The sequence below is a fragment of the Neoarius graeffei genome, chromosome 8 (genome assembly GCF_027579695.1).
Source record: "Neoarius graeffei isolate fNeoGra1 chromosome 8, fNeoGra1.pri, whole genome shotgun sequence".
Lineage (NCBI taxonomy): Eukaryota > Metazoa > Chordata > Actinopteri > Siluriformes > Ariidae > Neoarius > Neoarius graeffei.
The window spans coordinates 66,100,114-66,123,487 of record NC_083576.1 but is presented as its reverse complement, the minus strand read 5'-3'; the positions used below and the strand labels follow the sequence as shown (position 1 = coordinate 66,123,487).

General features: G+C 43.4%; 1 protein-coding gene across 2 annotated transcripts in view; it reads left to right on the top strand.

The window, feature by feature from the left end:
• The window catches only part of slc26a2 (solute carrier family 26 member 2), an 86,660-nt gene extending 70,187 nt beyond the window's left edge, over window positions 1–16,473 (top strand). For both annotated transcript variants that reach the window (XM_060928041.1, XM_060928040.1), the window contains 2 exons: window positions 8,870–9,609; window positions 14,036–16,473. In XM_060928041.1, the coding sequence (XP_060784024.1) occupies window positions 8,870–9,609; window positions 14,036–14,777 (1,482 nt within the window). In that variant the 3' untranslated portion in view covers window positions 14,778–16,473. The remainder of the gene's footprint in view (window positions 1–8,869; window positions 9,610–14,035) is intronic.
• Window positions 16,474–23,374: the final 6,901 nt, after the last annotated feature.

Genomic DNA, 23,374 nt, shown 5'->3' with positions numbered 1-23,374 from the left:
ATGCTAGTTTAACCCTTTGATGCAAAACATATGCACACCCCTTCTAATGCACAACATGGGTCAAAAATGGCCTGCATTCATTTTCCAGGTTATTTCATGCTGACTGAGTTTTTCTTTGCTCTATCTTTTGAAATCAATTTGTTTTATGATTGAATATTCCAAGTATTCTTTAATTATCTTGTTTTTAATTACCACAAATCATTAATTTAATTTTTTCTTTCCTACTTTATGAACAAAAATACTTTTTATATTACTACACATGGGTCATCCAAGTGTGATTTAAAATTAAATGTCTTAATACTATAATAATAATTTGTTTCAAGTAATTACTTTAGCAGTGAATGGGGCCAGTTATTTATTTATTAACTATGTAGTTAGCTAAGCCAACTACAATAAAATTAGCTAACTAAAGTAGAATATGTCAACAGCTCGGTAGCTAATAGTAATTACTTGTAACTTTCTGACAAGTAATCTACTCACTCTCAAGGTAACCTAAACATCATCAATTTTTTTCTAAGGTAATGTTAGAACAATTGAAAAACATTACTTCCATGTATTAGATGGGCAAAGGGCGCTGTGTGTGCTGAGCTGTGAAATGTCTGACACAAGCACAATTCACAGTTCCCACCAAACGCTGTAGTAAATGCATGCGGGTCGTTTCTGACCCATGTGTGTAAACTTGATGTAGAATTACAAAAGCTGTGCTTGTTCATAACTTGTTAGGGTTTTGCTGGGATTCGAACCTGGTTCGTTGGTGTGATGATCCAGCAAACCCCCACTAGGCCACCAGGGGAATGACTCAAATGCAGAGGCGTGAGGCAGAAGTAGAAAAAGTAACAAAAGGTTTATTTATACTATGTACACTATATACAATCCAGGGCAAAACAAAACAAAACAAAAAAAACAAAGAGTATAATTCAAAAAGAAAAAGGCAAAAATGCAAAAGCTCAGAAGATCCACAAAACACAGTACAAAGGAAACTGGAGATAAACATAACAGCACAAAGACTCCGTGACAAGAGGACTGAACTCAGGGGTATAAATACACAAACTAATTAAGGACACAGGTGAAGATAATTAGGACTAACAGGCAATTAACAAAAAAAAACACAAAACACAAGAACAGTGGCGGCCTCTAGAGGCCAAAATAAATATGACACGAAAAGGAAATAACAGCGGCCTCTAGAGGCCAAAACAGTCCAAGTCCTAACAGGACCCCCCCCTCTAGGAGCGTCTCCTGACGTTCCCAGGGCGATCCGGATGGGCCGAATGGAAGTCCCGACACAGTTCTTTATCCAGGACATCCCGAGCAGGAACCCAGCAGTGCTCCTCAGGACCATAGCCCTCCCAGTCCACCAGATATTGCAACCCGCCGCGGACCCGGCGGGAGTCAAGCAGGCGATGCACAGTGAACACAGTCTGCCCCTGGAAGATGCGGGGGGGTGGGGGGTTCCTAGGGGCAGGGGCATACGTAGACGTCAGTACAGGCCGCAACAGGGAAACATGGAAAGTGGGGTTGATCCTCAGAGTCCGGGGCAACTGGAGCCGGTAGGAGACAGGGTTCACCCTGCGCACCACCTTGAAGGGGCCAATGTAGCGAGGAGCAAGCTTGCGGTTCTCCACCCGCAGCGGAAGGTCCTTAGTGGACAGCCAAACCCGCTGCCCAGGGCGGAAAGTGTGTGCAGGTCTTCTATGGCGGTTGGCCTGAGTCTGGTTGGTTCTGGAGGTCTGTATGAGGGTCTTCCTGACCTTGCTCCAGGTCTTGCGACACCGTCTCACATATTGGTTGACCGAGGGCACCCCCGCGTCCTCCTCCTGGTCCGGGAACAGAGGTGGCTGGAACCCGAATTGGCACTGGAATGGCGACAGCTTGGTGGCCGATGACTGCAGGGTGTTGTGGGCGTACTCTGCCCATGGCAGCCAGGTGCTCCACGATGTTGGGTTATCCATAGCCAGGCCTCGCAGGGTGGTTTCCAGGTCCTGGTTGAGCCTCTCCGTCTGACCATTGGACTGTGGGTGAAACCCAGAGGAGAGGCTGGCAGTGGCTCCGATGACCTTGCAGAACCCGTGCCACACTCGGGAGGAGAACTGGGGCCCTCGGTCTGAGACGATGTCCTGTGGAAGACCAAAGACTCGGAAGACATGATTAAATATAAGTTTCGCTGTTTCAAGAGCAGAGGGGAGTTTGCACAGAGGTATGAAGCGGCAGGCCTTGGAGAATCTGTCAACAATGACCAAAATGACCATGTTACCTTGTGACTCAGGGAGACCCGTGATGAAGTCGACTGCCACGTGGGACCAGGGACGCCGGGGAATGGTCAGAGGATGCAGGAGACCCTGGGGACGCTGTCGTGGGTTCTTGGTTCTGGTGCAAACCTCACAGGACAGGACAAATGACCTTACTTCCTGCTCCATGTTAGGCCACCAGAAGCGTCTTTTCAGGAAGTCCAGGGTCCTCCGAGCTCCCGGGTGGGCGGTGAGAGGGGAAGAGTGACCCCACTGGAGAACCTTGGCCCGGGCTTGATGTGGGACGTACAAGAGGCCCGGTGGCCCCGTCCCAGGACCGGGGTCCTGGCGTTGGGCTCGTCGAACAGCCTCCTCAATACCCCAGCGGACAGGGGCCACAATCCGGGACACCGGGATAATAGGCCCGACTTCATTCTCCCTGTTAGTGGCAGAGAACAGCCTGGACAGTGCGTCAGGTTTGGTGTTCTTGGAGCCGGGACGGTACGAGAGGGTGAAGTCAAACCGACTGAAAAACAGGGCCCACCTAGCCTGTCGAGGGTTCAGTCTCTTGGCTTGCTGGAGGTACTCCAGGTTCTTGTGGTCAGTCCAAACCAGGAATGGATGTTGCGCTCCCTCCAGCCAGTGCCTCCACTCCTCAAGGGCCAGTTTGACCGCTAGCAGTTCTCGATCCCCCACATCGTACCGGGACTCCGCAGGACTCAGGCGGTGGGAGAAGTAAGCGCAGGGGTGCAGCTTTCCTTCCGAACGTTGAGAGAGTACCGCACCGACACCACTGTCCGAGGCGTCCACCTCCACGATGAATGGTTGGGAGGTGTCCGGGAGGACCAGAATGGGTGCCGTGCAGAAGCGGGCCTTGAGGTCTTTGAACGCCTTTTCTGCCTGAGGAGACCAGCCATAAGATCCACCTGTCCCTTTGGTGAGGTCTGACATGGGTGCTGCCACAGAACTGAAGTTCCTGATGAACTTGCGGTAGAAGTTAGCGAATCCTAAGAACCGCTGAACCTCCTTAATGGACTTGGGAGTAGGCCAGTCCCGGACGGCCAGGGTCTTGGCAGGGACCATTTGGAGTTGGCCTGTCCGTACAATAAATCCCAGAAAGGAGACCTCGGGAACATGAAATTCGCATTTCTGGGCCTTGGCGAACAGATTGTTCTGTAGCAGCCTCTGGAGAACCTGGCGGACATGGTGGCGGTGCTCCTGCACGGTCTTGGAAAAGATAAGGATGTCATCGAGGTAGACAAAGACGTACAGGTTAATCATGTCCCTTAAGACGTCGTTGATTAGGGCCTGAAAAACAGCTGGTGCGTTGGTGAGTCCGAAGGGCATCACCTGGTATTCGTAGTGCCCAGACGGGGTGTTAAAGGCAGTCTTCCACTCGTCTCCCTGTCGGATACGGATGAGGTGGTATGCGTTCCGTAGGTCCAACTTGGTGAAGACGGTGGCGCCTTGGAGCAGGTCGAAAGCAGTGGACATCAGCGGAAGGGGATATCGGTTGCGCACAGTGATCTTGTTCAGGCCCCTGTAGTCAATGCATGGTCGGAGCCCCCCATCCTTCTTGCCGACAAAGAAGAAGCCGGCTCCAGCAGGTGAGGTGGAGGGTCGAATGAACCCAGAGACCAGAGCATCTTTGAGGTATTCCTCCATGGCCTTGCGTTCCAGCTGAGAGAGGGAAAACAGTCTGCCACGAGGAGGGGTAGTCCCAGGGAGCAAGTCGATGGCACAGTCGTAGGCCCGGTGCGGAGGAAGAACGGCGGCCCTGCTCTTGCTGAATACCTCCTTGAGATCCCAGTACTCTGTGGGAACTTGAGATAACTCGGTGAGATCAGGGGGCTCGGCAGGAGACACAGGATAGCTAGAGAGCAGACAAGAGGCATGGCATGCAGGGCCCCTTCCACAACCTGGCTTGTTACCCAGTCTATGCGAGGGTTGTGGCGAGTAAGCCAAGGAAGGCCTAGAATAACTGGGAACTCAGGTGAAGGAATCAGGTGCAGGGATATTTCTTCCTTGTGACCTTGAGACTGGAGGAAGACTGGAGAAGTAACTTGAGTGACTCTTCCATCACCTAACGCTTGGCCATCGAGGGCAGACACAGACAGAGGGACTTCAAGAGGTGCAGTAGGTATATTGATGCTTTGGGCGAAGTGAATATCCATAAAGTTCCCAGCCGCCCCTGAGTCTATCAAAGCTTGACAAGAGTGGACAGACTCACCCCAGGAGATGGAGACCGGGATGTAGATTCCTTGGCCAGGGAGTCCGGGAGAGAGAGTAGGCCCCGTCACAACCCTCCCTCGGCTGGACGGGGCGGTCCTTTTCCCAAGAGTTCGGGACATGATGCTCGGAAGTGACCAGGCTTGCCACAGTAGATGCAGCACTTGTCCCTCCTTCTGCGCTCCCTCTCAGATGCGGAGAGGCGAGTACGACCCACTTGCATGGGTTCTGGACAGTCACTGAAGGAGGTAGACGGTCTCCAGGTAGAGGTAGGGAGGCTGGGGGGGCTCAAGGCTTGGTGGCGTTCTCTCATCCTGTTGTCCAGACGAATAGCATGTGAGATGAGGGTTTCGAGGTCACTTGGGCATCCAATAGAGGCCAGACCGTCCTTGATGGGTTCAGACAGACCATGGTGGAAGGCTGACACCAGGGCAGTCTCGTTCCATCCACTTACTGCTGCGAGTGTTCGGAACGAGATGGCGTAATCTGCGACGCTTCCTCCTTGCCGGATGGACATGAGCCTTCGGGCTGCGTCGGTACTGATGTCTGCCTGATCGAAGACCCGAAGCATCTCTTCAGAAAACAGCTGGAAATCAAAGCACTCAGGTCCCTGTCTTTGCCAGATAGCAGTAGCCCAGGCTCGCGCCTTACCAGCTAATAAGGTGATCACAAAGGCAATCTTGCGGCGATCCGTAGTGTAGGTGGTAGGCTGAAGCTCAAAGGTGAGTTGACACTGGGTAAGGAACTCTCGGCACTCACTGTGCTTGCCGTCATACCTCTGTGGTGCAGGAAGGCTGGGTTCGCGAGGTGAAGAAGGCAGCATGGCAGGAGGCACTGGAGCAGGAGTGGGAGCTGGATCAGGAGCAGGAACTGGAGCAGGAGATGCAGGCAGAGATGTCAGCTGTGCCAGGGTTTTCCCAATTTGCTGAAGCAGTTCCTCGTGGCGAGCAAGGGCCTCACGTTGGCTGGTGAGCGTACGTCCATGAGTGTCCATGGTCGCTCCGAAGCGTGTCAAAGCTGCCATAATTCCCTGAAGGTTGGCTGGGTAGACAGTTGAAGCAGCCTCTGCTGAGTCGGTCATGACGGAGTCTTTCTGTTAGGGTTTTGCTGGGATTCGAACCTGGTTCGTTGGTGTGATGATCCAGCAAACCCCCACTAGGCCACCAGGGGAATGACTCAAATGCAGAGGCGTGAGGCGGAAGTAGAAAAAGTAACAAAAGGTTTATTTATACTATGTACACTATATACAATCCAGGGCAAAAAAAAAAAACAAAGAGTATAATTCAAAAAGAAAAAGGCAAAAATGCAAAAGCTCAGAAGATCCACAAAACACAGTACAAAGGAAACTGGAGATAAACATAACAGCACAAAGACTCCGTGACAAGAGGACTGAACTCAGGGGTATAAATACACAAACTAATTAAGGACACAGGTGAAGATAATTAGGACTAACAGACAATTAACAAAAAAAAACACAAAACACAGGAACAGTGGCGGCCTCTAGAGGCCAAAATTAATATGACACGAAAAGGAAATAACAGCGGCCTCTAGAGGCCAAAACAGTCCAAGTCCTAACATAACTTAAGAAAGGAAAAATAAAAATGATGATTTGTGCTAAACAAAAACAAGATATTTACTGCATATTTGGAAAAGTAAATGACAAAATGAATTTATTTCAAAAGTATATCATAGAAACACTCAGCCATACATGAAATAACCTGGAAAATGAATGCAGGTCGTTTTTGACCCATGTTGTGCATTAGAAGGGTAGTGATACAAAAAGGGTTTTTATTCAAAAAGTAAGAAAGGAAAAAATAAAATAAGGATGTATGATGATCAAAAACAAGTTAATTGAGGAATACGTTGAATACTGAATGATGGAATTAATTTATTGCAAAGATATAGAAGATAAAAACTCAGCCGGGTCACTTTTGACCCATGTTTTGCATCAAAGGGTTAAGCTGATGTGTGATTGATCCAACGGTAAAACAGGACGAGGGCTCGAGAACTTTTTTGACACGTTGAAAGGTTACAATTTTACTTGGCAACAGAATGTATCTGAATTCTGATTGGTTGTTGTGATATTATTGCCCTTTTGTTGTCTTCTTGAGCCCAGAGGGGAGGGAGAGGAGGGAGGGACAGGGTTCTACAGAGAAGTATTTAGCCTACAGCTTTCAAATGAACCCCCTCGAAAACCAATCAGTTCAGCGGATGTGTGTACTCGGTATGTGACGTTTTCATGAGAGGCAGAGTAACCAAAAATTTCTGATCAAGAAGGTATATCGAATATCGTAACAGGCCTAGTCATATAGTTGTATTTCATATATATATATATATATATATATATATATGGGCGGCACGGTGGTGTAGTGGTTAGCACTGTCGCCTCACAGCAAGAAGGTCCTGGGTTCGAGCCCCGGGGCCGGCGAGGGCCTTTCTGTGTGGAGTTTGCATGTTCTCCCCGTGTCCGCATGGGTTTCCTCCGGGTGCTCCGGTTTCCCCCACAGTCCAAAGACATGCAGGTTAGGTTAACTGGTGACTCTAAATTGAGCGTAGGTGTGAATGTGAGTGTGAATGGTTGTCTGTGTCTATGTGTCAGCCCTGTGATGACCTGGCGACTTGTCCAGGGTGTACCCCGCCTTTCGCCCGTAGTCAGCTGGGATAGGCTCCAGCTTGCCTGCGACCCTGTAGAAGGATAAAGCGGCTAGAGATAATGAGATGAGATGAGATGAGATCATTATTTCTAGCTGCTTTATCCTGTTCTACAGGGTCGCAGGCAAGCTGGAGCCTATCCCAGCTGACTATGGGCGAGAGGCGGGGTACACCCTGGACAAGTCGCCAGGTCATCACAGGGCTGACACATAGACACAGACAACCATTCACACCTACGGTCAATTTAGAGTCACCAGTTAACCTAACCTGCATGTCTTTGGACTGTGGGGGAAACCGGAGCACCCGGAGGAAACCCACGCGGACACGGGGAGAACATGCAAACTCCACACAGAAAGGCCCTCGCCGGCCACGGGGCTCGAACCCAGGACCTTCTTGCTGTGAGGCGACAGCGCTAACCACTACACCACCGTGCCGCCCCATATGTATATATATATATATTATTTTTTACTGCACTACACTTTATTTTGCTAATTTTTCCCCAGTTGTCTAGTATCTATTCAAGGTAATTAAAGGGGAACTGAAGGCAAATTTTTTATTATCAAAATTCTATTTCTCATTTTATTAAATATAGGAATGCATTTTTGATAGCTATTTTGTCACTGCTATAGCAAGTTATGAGTGTTTGAAATACGCTCTGTAATATATCAGTCCATATGTCAAAGCAATGGCTGTAAACAAGATTCGCTGAGACCTGTGCGAGACATTGTAGGACGGAAGTAAAACGTACAGTGGAAATCAAAGTGGCCGACATCTGCCAACGCTGTCAAGAGACACGCGCGCCCTCTTTCGAATGCTGACATAATCAAGCCGGAAGTTTTGTTCGTTTTGATAGCAATCTGGAAAGTTTGATAAAAGTACTCAGTAATCGTCATTTAAACTCGTTTTTGTGCAGTATTTCGTTTGGAAAACAGTTTTCAAAATGGCGGCACTGACACGTCTGACACTTCACGTTTTGAAGTCTCGCACAAGTCTCGTGAAGATCGCGTGGATAAGCGACGCCTGCCGTGGACCAAACGAACTAAATTCAACATGGCTAAAAACCGAGCAGGCTGATAAGGATAATATTTAATTACAATTAGTTACCAATATGAGTCACGATATCAGGTTACTAAAACCGAAAACGTAATTGAATAACACGTTAATTAAGAAATAAAGCAAGTTTAAAAATGACTTCAGTTCTCCTTTAATATGCCTAGTAAAAACAGTCAGATGACAGCCAGACCACGTCTTTGCTTCGTGTGTAGTGCAGCAGGTGGTGGGATTCAGAAAAAAGTAGTGTGTGACACATCTTTGAGGTGCACCATTGAGAAATATATGAACTAATATATTTAGCATGTCAAATTTTAAACAAACAAATCAAAAAAATTTTTTGTAGTTTTTCATTCTATGGTTGTTAGACAGGTGAAGTTAAAAAAAAAAAGCAGAAAACAACACTGGTAGGGATTACATCAGCAGCCTGCTGAACCTGCTTGTCCTCTAGGCAAATGTGCGTGGTGGTATCTCAGATACGTAATGTTTGTCTTGCTTGATTACTCCACCCATGTGTGATAATGCTTAACAAATCATGTATTGTATCACCCATTAAAGTCAATGAACACATTTTGATTCAGATTTCCTTCACTGAATGAACAAGTTATTATTCTCTCATAAAATTAGAACAGCAACCTCATTCCATCATTAAGCTAAAGCTGCACCTATATTTGATCTCAACAAACAATCCTGAGCATTTCATTCTGTTCCAGGTACTAATGGGTCTCCTCCAGGCCGGCTTTGTGTCCGTCTTCCTTTCTGACTCTCTCCTAAGTGGCTTTGCTACTGGTGCCTCTCTCACCATCCTCACCTCACAGGTGAAGTACCTGCTGGGCCTGAAGCTGCCTCGTGCCCAAGGTTGGGGCTCATTGATCAAAACCTGGATCCAGATCTTTATGAATCTGGGCCAAACCAACTTGTGTGACCTCATCACCAGCTTCCTCTGCCTGCTCATTCTGGTGCCCACCAAAGAGCTGAACGATCGCTTTAAATCCAAACTCAAGGCACCAATTCCCTTTGAGCTGTTTGTGGTCATCATCGCCACACTGGCTTCCCATTTTGGTCATTTCCAGGAGAAGTACGGATCTGAGGTATCTGGGGCCATTCCCACAGGCTTCATGCCTCCACAGCTCCCAGCCTGGGATCTCATACCCAGCATAGCACTTGATGCCTTCTCTGTAGCCATTGTGGGCTTCGCCATCACCGTGTCTCTGTCGGAGATGTTTGCTCAGAAGCATGGCTACATCGTGGATCCCAATCAGGAGATGTACGCCATCGGGTTCTGCAATATCATTCCATCATTTTTTCACTGCTTCACCACTAGTGCCGCCCTGACCAAGACCCTGGTGAAGGAGTCCACTGGATGCCAGACTCAGCTCTCAGGCCTGGTTACTGCTCTCATGCTACTGCTAGTGCTACTTGTCATCGCGCCTCTCTTCTACTCGCTACAGAAGTAAGTGTATGCTGTAATGCAGTGTGATCTCAGTCTAGGAGAAGAAAGAGTTACGCATTAAAAGTACAAACACACCCACAGGATATTTGGCTCACGATTTGATTTTCCCAATAAAAAAAAAAAATATATATATATATATATATATATATATATATATATATATATATATATATTTTTTTTTTAATTCTTACCAAAAATTGCAACATTTATTTTCCTCTGCTTTATCAACTTAAATATTCCGTTTGTTAAATAAAAAGTTTCTTTCATTTTCTTAATCACCAATAATACTTATTTACCCACATATTTCTAAAGGTTGGAGTAAAATATAATAGACTATTAACTAAATTATACCTTGTATTAAAAATGAAAAAAGTTAAAAATAAATAGGCCTTTTCTTAATAAACTTTTATGAACATTTATACTACCTGCATTTTCATTTTCTTCTCTTTCCTTCAGCTTTCAGCAGCCTGTAAAAAGAGAGCTCCGATTTCTTGTTAAATCTATTTGTACAGTCAATCGCACAACAGCTCTTTCCCATTTTAGATTGCTGGGTTTTTTCTGTGCTTTTGCGGCATTAGAGCTGTGTTACTTCTGCTTAAGGTGAAGTCACATGCATTCCTGCTATCATGTGTTACTCTGCTGTCTAAACAATGCAGTTATAGCCAGGAAAAACTAAGATTACGCAGCCTGATAATAATCATGATTCATTTTTAGCTCATCCAGCTGCAGGCCAGGCCAGATGAGCTTATGTGATCACGCCTCGTCCATCGTTCGTCCGTCATTGTCCGTTGTCATTGTCCCTATGTCCACAATTTACAAAAATCGCAACTCTTCCAACAGGATTGATCAGATTTCGATCAAGCTTGCATACAGTGGTGCTTGAAAGTTTGTGAACCCTTTAGAATTGTGTATATTTCTGCATAAATATGACCCAAAACATCATCAGATTTTCACACAAGTCCTAAAAGTAGATAAAGAGAACCCAGTTAAACAAATGAGACAAAAATATTACACTTGGTCATTTATTTATTAAGGAAAATGATCCAATATTACATATCTGTGAGTGGCAAAAGTATGTGAACCTCTAGGATTAGCAGTTAATTTGAAGGTGAAATTAGAGTCAGTTGTTTTCAATCAATGGGATGACAATCAGGTGTGAGTGGGCACCCTGTTTTATTTAAAGAACAGGGCTCTATCAAAGTCTGATCTTCACAACACATGTTTGTGGAAGTGTATCATGGCACGAACAAAGGAGATTTCTGAGGACCTCAGAAAAAGCGTTGTTGATGCTCATCAGGCTGGAAAAGGTTACAAAACCATCTCTAAAGAGTTTGGACTCCACCAATCCACAGTCAGACAGATTGTGTACAAATGGAGGAAATTCAAGACCATTGTTACCCTGCCCAGGAATGGTCGACCAACAAAGATCACTCCAAGAGCAAGGCGTGTAATAGTCAGCGAGGTAGTATCATGGTTTGGGCCTGTTTTGCTGCATCTGGGCCAGGATGGCTTGCCATCATTGTTGGAACAATGAATTCTGAATTATACCAGCGAATTCTAAAGGAAAATGTCAGGACATCTGTCCATGAACTGAATCTTGAGAGAAGGTGGGTCATGCAGCAAGACAACGACCCTAAGCACACAAGTGGTTCTACCAAAGAATGGTTAAAGAAGAATAAAGTTAATGTTTTGGAATGGCCAAGTCAAAGTCCTGACCTTAATCCAATCGAAATGTTGTGGAAGGACCTGAAGCGAGCAGTTCATGTGAGGAAACCCACCAGCATCCCAGAGTTGAAGCTGTTCTGTACGGACGAATGGGCTAAAATTCCTCCAAGCCGGTGTGCAGGACTGATCAACAGTTACCGGAAACGTTTAGTTGCAGTTATTGCTGCACAATAACTGATCACAGATATGTAATATTGGATCATTTTCCTCAATAAATAAATGACCAAGTATAATATTTTTGTCTCATTTCTTTAACTGGGTTCTCTTTAGCTACTTTTAGGACTTGTGTGAAAATCTGATGATGTTTTTTGTCATATTCATGCAGAAATATAGACAATTCTAAAGGGTTCACAAACTTTCAAGCACCACTGTCCAATGTTCCCCAGGTAGGTGTGTATAAAAGTTGTTAAGATGGTGGCACCACCTTTCATATTTACGATTTTACGGGCGTCTTGGCTGGTATGAGCTACAGCCTCATTGAGGCAATTTTTTTTTTTTAATTTCATCAATTCAAATCATCATAAATTTATATCATAATTTATCACCACACGATGCATCACTACATGCGTAATAAATACACTCAAATGCATTCTTTGTATACAAAGAATGCATTTGACGTGTTTTTGAATCATGTGTTCTCCATTATGAAATATGAACTTCCCAGTCACCATGGTGATTTTCTTCAGACTGAATCAACGAGGAAAGGCCGTCTGAATGAAGCATGTAGTTTTAGAGACTGACACACAAGGTGATTTTAGACATGGTTGTGGGATTAGCACCATGGTATTGTACTCATATATGGCGGATTTGGCACTTTGTAATGTAAAGACCCGGTCCCACAATACCGATAACTATGACTACGACTATAACGATAACTATAAATAAATCAGTCCCCTGTAGTTTATATGGTTGGTGGTCACACCAGACCGATAACGATACCTATAGCCCAGGCCTGGGTTTATCTGTATTGGTGCGATTACTTCTGGAGCGATTTTTTCCAGGCCTGGACCTGATCCGATAAAACATCTGACCAATCAGGTAACTGTTTACATGTGATGTTGTCTGAGCACGTGCTATTTTCCATGGGCATCATTGTACATCCTTATTGCATTATGAAGTCACGGAATACAGATTCACGGAAAATAAAAAATATAATACAAAGCACTGATCTTTTATTCATGGATATGTGATATTTTCCATGAAATATCAATAGCAAATTAATAAAGTCAAAATCTAAATGCAGGTAAGATTTTTAATTATGAACCTTGGCAGTCCAAACATTGGACTGAAAATCGGTATGTATGTATGAAATCGGTAACCAATCTGTAATATACTGAAATGTCCGTGACCAATCCGTAAATTATTAGCATCTGTATTAAAATCCGTAACCACTCCATATTTTGTATCCTTTTTTATTATATTTCCGGAATCCGTGACCTGTCCGTATTATATCAACCACCAGAGTATGTACATGGGTTGTTTTGAAGTCCAAGCTGTACAGTATGACCCAGAATAATGTGCTACTACTTGGAAAAAAACCCTTCCATGACTATTCCTAAGTTGCATGTATTTATTTCCCTGAGTGCCAGGACCAAGCAATATTATAGTCGGGATGATAGTTGTGGTCTGACTGCTCCAGACTGGATCTAAATTCAGGCACAGGTATAGTCATAGCTGGAACTATAGACCCTTTTCAGTCACGTGACCTTCGTAAACGCGACCGCCATTTTGGACATGTAGTGGACTTCGGCTCGAATCGGTTTGAATGCGAGGAAGGCGACAAACATAAAAGAAAAAGGAGCGAGATGCAGAAAACTGTATTTACTAGTTTACTGTAATTATGATCTGGCAGCTATTTACACCGGATCCAGTGTAAATAGCTGCCGGAGCCAACGTCCGAGCTTGCCGGAGCACGCTCCGGCCGGCCGCGAGCTAGCGCGCTCCGGAGCCTCGGACGTTGGCTCCAGCAGCTATTTACACTGGATCCGGTGTAAATAGCTGCCAGATCATAATTACAGTAAACTAGAATGGAATGTTAACAGCAATGTAATGCCTTTTCTGGCTAATTTTATTCGTCTTACCTCCAACAAAGTGGTCACTACACAAGCGTTGGTATGCCGCTATCCATCTTCTCCGTCGGTCAGCATCTACCGGGATCTGATAAAATGATAACCCTTGCCTTGTTTGTTGATGGTTACTACATCCAGGTGCACAACAATATAGTGGCATGATGGAAGTCTTGCTGAAAATAAACACTTTCTTTGCTGCCGTTCCTCAATGTTGGCTGTGGTAAACTACTGGTAGTACATGTCCAAAATGGTGGCCGCGTTTGTCGTGACGTCACGTGAAAAGGGTCCATAGATATAAGTATAGTTATAGTTATCGGTGTTGTGGGACCGGGCCCTAACACCCACTAACTGTCTGTGTCACCACTTCTTGGTAAGCTAAAGTGCTCGCTTATACCACACCATAAAGATTTGAGGGAATCTTCCAGCTCATGCTGGCTGTTGGTCATTGCTGCTTATTATATTTTTTAATTATGCTAGCTTATTAAATTGTGGGGAAAACTGCATGTTTAGTTGAAGTATGCTTTTTTTTTTTAACTTGATTTTTTTTTTCTTATAGAGTTCTTATGGGCTTGATAGAAATTTCAGTTTCAGCATCCTTAAATGCCATTTACCATCTTCTTCCTTGTTTTCAGGTGCGTGCTAGCAGTTATCATTGTGGTGAACCTGCGTGGCGCTTTGCGGAAGTTCCGAGATGTTCCACGAATGTGGCGTGTGAACCGTATAGATGCTGCCATTTGGATAGTGACCATGGCCACATCAGCACTGGTAAACACCGAGCTGGGCCTGCTGGTAGGCATGCTGGTGTCTGCATTCTGTGTCCTAGGCCGCACTCAGTATGCCCAGGCACTCGAGCTGGGCCAGGCAGACCATCATGACCTCTTCAACGTCCTTAAATCATATAAAAACCTCCACACGCAACCTGGAGTTGCTGTGTTTCGCTATGAAGCTCCCATCTACTACGCTAACCATACCCTGTTTAAGAAGTCTCTGTATCGTAGCGTAGGTCTGGACCCACAGAAAGAGAAAGCCAGGCGCAAGAAGCTGGCAAAGCTGCAGCAGAAGCGTAAAGAAGACTCTGAAGTGCCCTCCAAGGTTTTCCTCCCTTCTTTTCACACAGTGATCCTTGACTGCAGCGCTGTGTTATTTCTGGACACGGCAGGAGTTAGCACTCTGAAGGAGTTGTGTAAGGATTACAAGGAGTTTGCCGTGCACGTGATATTAGCCCAGTGCAGCACGTCAGTGATCGATTCCCTCCGAAGAGGCGGTTATTATGACCCCAAGAGCACCGAGATCATTTTTCACACTCTCGGTGATGCTGTACGTTACGCCCAAAGCTGTCAGTCACAGAATGGAGACTGTGAGACTAGGTGCTGATGAAATGCGACGCGGTTTTCCATACTACACTGTTCAGACAATCCTACGTGCCTCACTGGAATATTTTATCAGATTATTTTTGTATTGGCTTTAGGTCTTTTTACTCCTATCTTACAGAAAATAATTTCTCGAGATGGCTATTTGTATTCAGCATTTATTTCTTACAATGTTGTAGCCAAGTCACTAAACTTTGAGGCTGAGTCCAGTCTTGAGTCCCCAGTTTTCAAGTCCGAGTCATTAAAAAAATTTCAAGTCAAGTCCACTATTTATCCAAGTCAATAGTCCAACCGCACCATATGACAGTGGCTGTTTTAGCGCCATTAGCATTAGTTTGTTCCTGAACAGGTGAATGTGCTTCTCTTTGTCAGGGAGTGTGAAGTATTCTGCCAGAGATGGTTGGGAGATGGATGTAAGTGCAGAAGGTGCGTTTATTAATACAAGTGAAGGCAGGTAAACAATCCAAAACGGCACACAAAATCGTAAAACAGTGAAACAGGCAAGAGGTCGAGCGAGGCACAAACAGGCTATCGTAGACTTGGCAGAATCAAAGATGAGAAACAGGAAATCAGGGATCAGGAATCCAAACAAGGAAATAAGGCTCGGTAATGTGTCAGCAACACAACTCAATACTTCGCAAAGTAAGTGCATTTTCACAGTTTTTATATAGGTGCACTGATTGCGCCTTAATCCTGTGCGGGTGCGAGTTGTTTACAATGCACGTAACACGAGAGTCCGCTTGGCGCGTGCACTGTCCGGAGCGCATCCAAGAGTCTGTCTGATGCACACGCGCAGGTGTGACACTCTTGCACGAAATTAGTACAAAAATTAATGTAGATATAAATATCTTATGCCAAATTATTATGGCATGTTACAAAAAAAATAAAGAAAAAACCCAAGTCCTCATCTCCAGTTTACGAGTCCGAATGCAGTTAATGCACGAGTCAGAGTCATCAGTGCTCAAGTCCCAGTCAAGTCACAAATCTTTAAAATTAGGGCGCGAGTTGGACTCGAGTCTGAGTCCTGGACTCAGGTACGATAAGCCTGATTTGTTATATGTTAAATAAATCTGACCATTTTCAGAAGAATTACTGACATTACAAAGAGAAAGTGTCATTGCTGTTATGGTGTTCATTACTGAATGTTTTTGCACTTCTGTTGTCTTGGTTTTTACAAGGACAATACAAGTGCAGAATAATTGGACATGATATTGGACAAAACCATGGGTCTTTACAGGTTTGGTCTCCATTTTGCTAGTCAAGGAAAATGAAGAAAAGAAAATGTGACTGTTCTCATCATGAAGACTTTTTTTCTATATGTATGCAAAGCTAGATTAGATTTTCTCAGATCATTCTTACCAAATATTATACACATAGAAAGATAATTCATTTTATTTTTTCACGGTTCAAATCCTGCGCTCTGATTGGCTGGCGAGCAGGTCCGTATCCTATGGTACGGACCCCGGTTACGGACCTCTGGCGACTCGCTTGTTCACAACAACAACAAACATAGTAGCATTTTTTGTCAACATTTATCTTTTTTTATAAGGTTTATTTATAAGATTATCAAAAATCTTATACATTTTTGCCAGCATTTCTCAGGAGAGGCGGCACGGTGGTGTAGTGGTTAGCGCTGTCGCCTCACAGCAAGAAGGTCCTGGGTTCGAGCCCCGGGGCCGGCGAGGGCCTTTCTGTGTGGAGTTTGCATGTTCTCCCCGTGTCCGCGTGGGTTTCCTCCGGGTGCTCCGGTTTCCCCCACAGTCCAAAGACATGCAGGTTAGGTTAACTGGTGACTCTAAAATGACCGTAGGTGTGAATGTGAGTGTGAATGGTTGTCTGTGTCTATGTGTCAGCCCTGTGATGACCTGGCGACTTGTCCAGGGTGTACCCCGCCTTTCGCCCGTAGTCAGCTGGGATAGGCTCCAGCTTGCCTGCGACCCTGTAGAAGGATAAAGCGGCTAGAGATAGTGTGATGTGTGATTTCTCAGGAGAATAGCATTAATTTTACAGCATGGATAGCGATAATGACAGTGTTCACAATGAAAGCGAGTTTTACTACCCTGAGGAAGAAGAAATAAAAGAAAACATTTCAGGAGAAAGCTAAAAACCTGTAACTTGCTAACGCCGAGCAAAAACATGGCTGAATCCTGAATGACTCCTATTTGTATAAATAGGGGACTACACAGGCGGCAAAATGTAGTTTTTTTCCTGCCATGGAAGTGCACTTGTATACCGAGGAGGAAGCAATTAGCATTACAGCCGTGAATGAGGATTCAAAATGGCGGCTCGGCTCAGTTTTCCCTTTCGGGCGCTCTCATTTTCTGTTAGAATTTGGTAAAGAAAAAAATTAATATATTCGGCCTTGAATACTTGAATACTGACCTCGGCCCAGAGGGCCTCGCTCAGTACTTTCAAGACCTCGGTCACGGTATTTCACCATACGGACCTCCCAGCTGGTAAATAACATGTATGTATTTAGTGATTTTTAATTAATTTTAATGAAGTGTACAGTTTTGGTTGTTTTTTTAGCAAACTATTCTTTATATTCCTGCTAGATTGAAACTATTTCTTTTATTTGAACATATTTATGACAAGGACCAAGTACCAGGTGATTACGTATCGAACTTCAGTAGGTTGTGTGCCTTGAGTGCACACAGTAATGAATTATCAGCACAAATAGGCTGTAGTGAATGTGATTTGCTCTTTTTTCCATATGCCAAAGCAAACAAAATGTTTACTAAACCTCTCCCTGTGCAAGAGATTATTCCGTGTTAATTTGAGTGTATTACATTCAGGGGAAGTACTGCACAACTTCTGTGCACAGTCAGGTTGTTCAGAAAGTCAGTAGTTGTCGCTTTATGTAATTCTATATATTTGTTATAAAGGAAGGTTTTATTTTTTCAATGAACAGAGATGATCTTTGATCAGTTGTGCTCTCTTTCCTTTGATTTATAGAGTGATCTTTATTCATTAATTATTTGTTCAATTCTGATGTTTAACACTATAGAAAGCATTGTTATGTTTTTGGCCAACATGTACAGTACATTCACCTAGTATAATATTGTCTGTTAGCATACTTTCACTTGTTAGAATTTTTATTTTACACAAAATAAACTGTTTACAGAATACTTGTCTCCTCAATTTCTAGTTCTGCGTTAGGAAAGGATAACAAAATAATGTAAAATTTGAAAAGTCCTTACTGCATATTATTCCACAACACAATTCAAGTCAAGTTAAGTTTATTTGTATAGCGCTTTTAACAATAGACATTGTCGCAAAGCAGCTTTACAGAATTTGAATGACTTTAAACATGAGCTAATTTTATCCCTAATCTATCCCCAATGAGCAAGCCTGTGGCGACGATGGCAAGGAAAAACTCCCTCAGACGACATGAGGAAGAAACCTCGAGAGGAACCAGACTCAAAAGGGAACCCATACTCATTTGGGCAACAGCAGACAGCATGACTATAACATTAACAGTTTTAACATGAAGTCAGTTTCGCTGATGTTATAAACTCTTCATTGATGGAAACTTGAGTGCAAAACTATTCATGACAACTGCAGTCCTAAAGTTAGCAAGTCAACTGTAGTCCTCAGCCATAAAAGCATTACTGTAAGAGTCCGGAGTGTCTTCCAAGTGTGACTTTCAACTGTCCATATGGGGCCGTCCTCCACAGGAGCGATGTGATGAGACTCCAACCAGACACAGGGCATCAGGATGGATCAGGCAGGTCCGAGGAGCAGGAGAGGTCAGCATCTCGATCTCAGGATTGACATTTAACTCAGAGGGAATTAAACTCAGACAATTAAAACCTTTCTCTGAACACAGTATGTTGCTGCCACTGTCACCCTGCAATATCTGGTTGTATCAGTTGAGATTTGCCTACCAAGGCTGTTCTATATCCCTCACTGTCAGAAATAGGGGTACATTTCTGTACCCCATGGTATAACCTACACTAATGTACCCCCGAAGGCTCAATATTGGACCTCAAGGTAACTATGTGTAACTTTTTAGAGCCAAAAAGGTACATATATGTTCCCAAGCAGTATATAAAGGGTACAAATAAATACCTGAGAGGGTACTGTTCCAGTGACAAGCCGTTGCACCCCAAAAGGTACAATAATGTACTTTATTTTCTGAGAGTGCTTCTATCGCTCAGGGCAGAAAACATGGATTTTCCATAAAAGCAGAGTGCTTGTGCCAAAACATTAAACAAAACTAGAAGGACGCTTGGTAGAGTGAATACCTTCACCAAGCCACACATTAGGATATCCTGGATCCACATACATATCCGGATTTGCATCAGAATCTAATCAATTGTTGCTTGGCCCATGGCTCACCTTTCCTCCAAATTTCATCAAAATCCATTCACTTTTTGAGTTATGTTGCGAAAAGAAAAAAATCCTGGATTTTTTTCAGATGTAGAGCTGCATACATATCTGGATCTTGGATCTACATACATATCCAGATTTGCATCAAAATCTAATCAATTGTTCCTTGGCCCATGGTCCACCTTTCCTCCAAATTTCATCAACATCAGTTCACTACTACTTCTGGTTACTACAATGGGGACAAACAAACAAATAGAGGCAAAAACATAACCTCTTCCAACAACGTTGGCAGAAGTAATGACCCCCAAACCAATATTTAGTAGTCCACCTGTCAAAATCTAAAAATAAATGCTGCAAATACAAATAATGAGAATTAAACAGAATAAAAATACACTAAAAATTTATTTTTTTTACATTCTGTCTTCATCAAGGGTGGACAAAGTACTGAGGAATTAGATTTAAGGGAATGTAGAGATGTTTCAAAATCGTACGCTGTTAAAAATGAAGCCCAAATATTCACTCAAGTGAAAGTCAGAAAGTTATTTTTTCAGTGTGCTCAAGTATTAAAAATGTAGTTTTATGTGACAAAATTAAGTCAATGTTTATGTTTACATAAAAACATCTCTGTACGTTTGCTGGTCATATGCATGGCTAATGCTAGTTTGCTAACAAATTAAGCAGAAGTAAAATATGATGTAAATAATCAGTATTTCCTCTTAGCTAAAATTTGACTTGCTGTTTAGTCAGTTACATGACATACATCTACTGGAACTGATGCAAGTCTAACCCGGCATTAGCAAGGAAAACAGGCTATCAGGTAAACATCTAGTTAAGATTAGCAAACTAGCAAAATGTACCTTAACATTCTTATTTCAAATTAGATCAAGTCTTCCAGGGAGGCAAAAGAGACACCTCGTTTAACATGTGTCTTTCCTTACACCAATGTAGTGAAACATGTTACTGAGGTTGGGTCAGGGACACTCATCCTCAACGTCAACATTTCAGTCTGATGTCTTAATCATATTCAGATGCACACAGAGAGCTACAGCACTGACTACATTGCGCAGCATGAGAAGGTCACAGCAGATGGTGAAATAGCATGATTCTTCATCATTTTTTGTTCTGCACTGATGAACCTGACAATCAGAAACTGAAATAACGGGATGCTAAAGTGACCGCAGTTGACTGAATGGATAAGGGAAGAAGAAACCTTGGACATTTTTAAAGGAGTATTTTGAAGGTCGAGATAAAAATGCAAGTATGTTTTTTTTTCTCATCTCATCTCATTATCTCTAGCCGCTTTTCCTTCTACAGGGTCGTAGGCAAGCTGGAGCCTATCCCAGCTGACTACAGGCGAAAGGCGGGGTACACCCTGGACAAGTCGCCAGGTCATCACAGGGCTGACACATAGACACAGACAACCATTCACACTCACATTCACACCTACGGTCAATTTAGAGTCACCAGTTAACCTAACCTGCATGTCTTTGGACTGTGGGGGAAACCCACATGGACAACATGCAAACTCCACACAGAAAGGCCCTCACCGGCCACGGGGCTCAAACCCAGACCTTCTTGCTGTGAGGCAACAGCGCTAACCACTATACCACCGTGCCGCCTTGGGTAAGAGTAAGATTTGCAAATCATGGAAACCCTATATTTCATTGAAAATAGTACAAAGACAATATAACAAATGTTGAAACAAAGAAATTTTATTGTTTTTTGAAGAATATATATGCTCATTTTGAATTTAATGCCAACAACACGTTTCAGAAAAGTTGGGACAGGGGCAACAAAAGACTGAAAAAGTTGTGTAATGCTAAAAAAAAACCTAATTTGGTTAATTGGCAACAGCTCAGTAACATGATTGGGTATAAAAAGAGCATCCCAGAGAGGTGGAGTCTGTCAGAAGTAAAGATGGGGAGGGGTTCACCGCTCTGTGAAAGACTGCATGGGCAAACAGTGCAACAATTTAAGAATAACATTCTTCAAAGTAAAATTGCAAAGAATTTGAGGATCACATCATCTGCGTTACATAATATCATTGAAAGATTCAAAGAATCTGGAGAAATCTCTGTATGCAAGAGACAAGGCTGAAAACTGACACTGGATGCCTGTGATCTTCAGGCCCTCAGGAGACACTGCATTAAAAGCAGACACGTATCTGTAGTGGAAATCACTGTATGGGCTCAGGAACACTTCAGAAAATCATCATCTATGAAAACAGTTCATTACTGCATCCACAAATGCAAGTTAAAACCAGATATAACCAATATCCAGAAACACCGCCACCTTCTCTGGGTCCGAGCTCTTTCACAATGGACTGAGGCGAAGTGGAAAATTGTCCCGAAGTCTGACGGATCAAAATTAGAAATTCTTTTTAGAAATCATGGACACCACGTCCTCCAGGCTAAAGAGGAAAGGGACCATCTGGCTTATTATCAGTGCACAGTTCAAAAGTCAGCATCTGTGATGGTATGAGGGTGCATTAGTGCACATGACATGGGCAGCTTGTACATCTGGGAAGGCATCATTAATGCTGAATGATATATACACTGTTCAGAGCAATATGCTGCCATCCAGACAAAATCTTTTTCAGGGAAGGCCTTCCTTCTTTTAGCAAGACAATGCCAAACCGCTTTCTGCACGTATTAAAACTGCATGGCTCCGTAGTAAAAGAATCTGGGTGCTAAACTGGCCTGCCTGCAGTCCATACCTGTTTCCTGTTTAAAACATTTAGCACATTTAGGGCAAAATACGACAAAGGAGACCCCAAACTGTTGAGCAACTGAAATTGTATATCAGGCAAGAATGGGACAACATTTCACTTTCAGAGCTACAGTAATGGGTCTCCTCAGTTCCCAAATGTTTACAGAGCGTTGTTAAAAGTAGAGGTGATGTAATACAGTGGTGAACACGCCCCCATCCCAACTTTTCTGAAACATGTTGCTGACATCAAATTCAAAATGAGCATATATTTTTCCAAAAACAATAAAAATTTCTCAGTTTCAACATTTGATATGTTGTCTTTGTACTACTTTCAATGCAGTATAGGCTTTCCATGATTTGCAAATTATTGCATTCTGTTTTTATTTACAGTTTACACAGTCCCAACTTTTTTGGAATTGGGGTTATATATCGAAGTGTTTTACTGGGAAATACACCACTGGTATTTTTCATACAAACTATATATTGAGTTACATATTTTTCAATATCTTCACTTATGAGGGAAATTGATGAATTGTTTTGATAAATTTGGGTATTTTTTGTTTGTGAATATATCTATATGATAAAAAGAAAATCACACGTTGGCTTGACAATATGAAGTTTATCTTCTAGTGTTGAAAAACTCGCAATTTTCATACAAAATACATCATGGATTTGAGTGACATATTTTACTATGTTTCACTCCTATGACATCACTCCCAGTGTTTTCCTTGCGTTGTCAAAACGGTGAACCGGTTCAAAATTAAAATTCTTTTGATTAACTTGCATATTTTTTGTGCGGATGTGTCTATATAATAAAAACAATATTACAAGGTGGCGCAAAGATATGAAGTTTATCTTCTCGTGTTGATTGCTTCGCTCACTCGTGAACTATGTTCACCACTCGAAGGCAAACTTCATATCTTCACACCACCGAGTAATATCTCATATATACCCATTATCCAGTGCTGGAGCCTATCCCAGTTGACTATGGGCGAGAGGCGGGGTACACCCTGGACAAGTCACCAAATCATTGCAGGGCTGACACATAGAGACAAACAACCATTCACACTCACTTTCACACCTACGGTCAATTTAGAGCCACCAATTAGCCTAACCTCCAGCCTATGGACTGTGGGGGAAACCAGGGCACCTGGAGGAAACCCACACAGACACGGAGAGAACATGCAAACTCCACAAAGAAAGGCCCCCATCAGCCATTGGGCTCGAACCCAGAACCTTCTTGCTGTGAGGCAACAGTGCTAACCACTACACCACCGTGCCTCATATAAACCAAATACTCATTAAACAGCCCTATATCATACTGTAATTCAGCTCAGGGCCTGAAGGTGCATCACCCTAACATCACCAACAGAGGGAAGTATTGTCATAATTAGAACAAACATTCTCGCCTTGCAACCAGATGTTTTCTCCACTCATGGAACTAATGATATTTCTGGTAAAAATTGTATGAGATCTGTCAAAACATCTTGCAGTTTTATGAACATGGTGATAGATAATTCCGTTTGGAAACCCTGATGGAAAAGGTGTCTGTCATCTTGA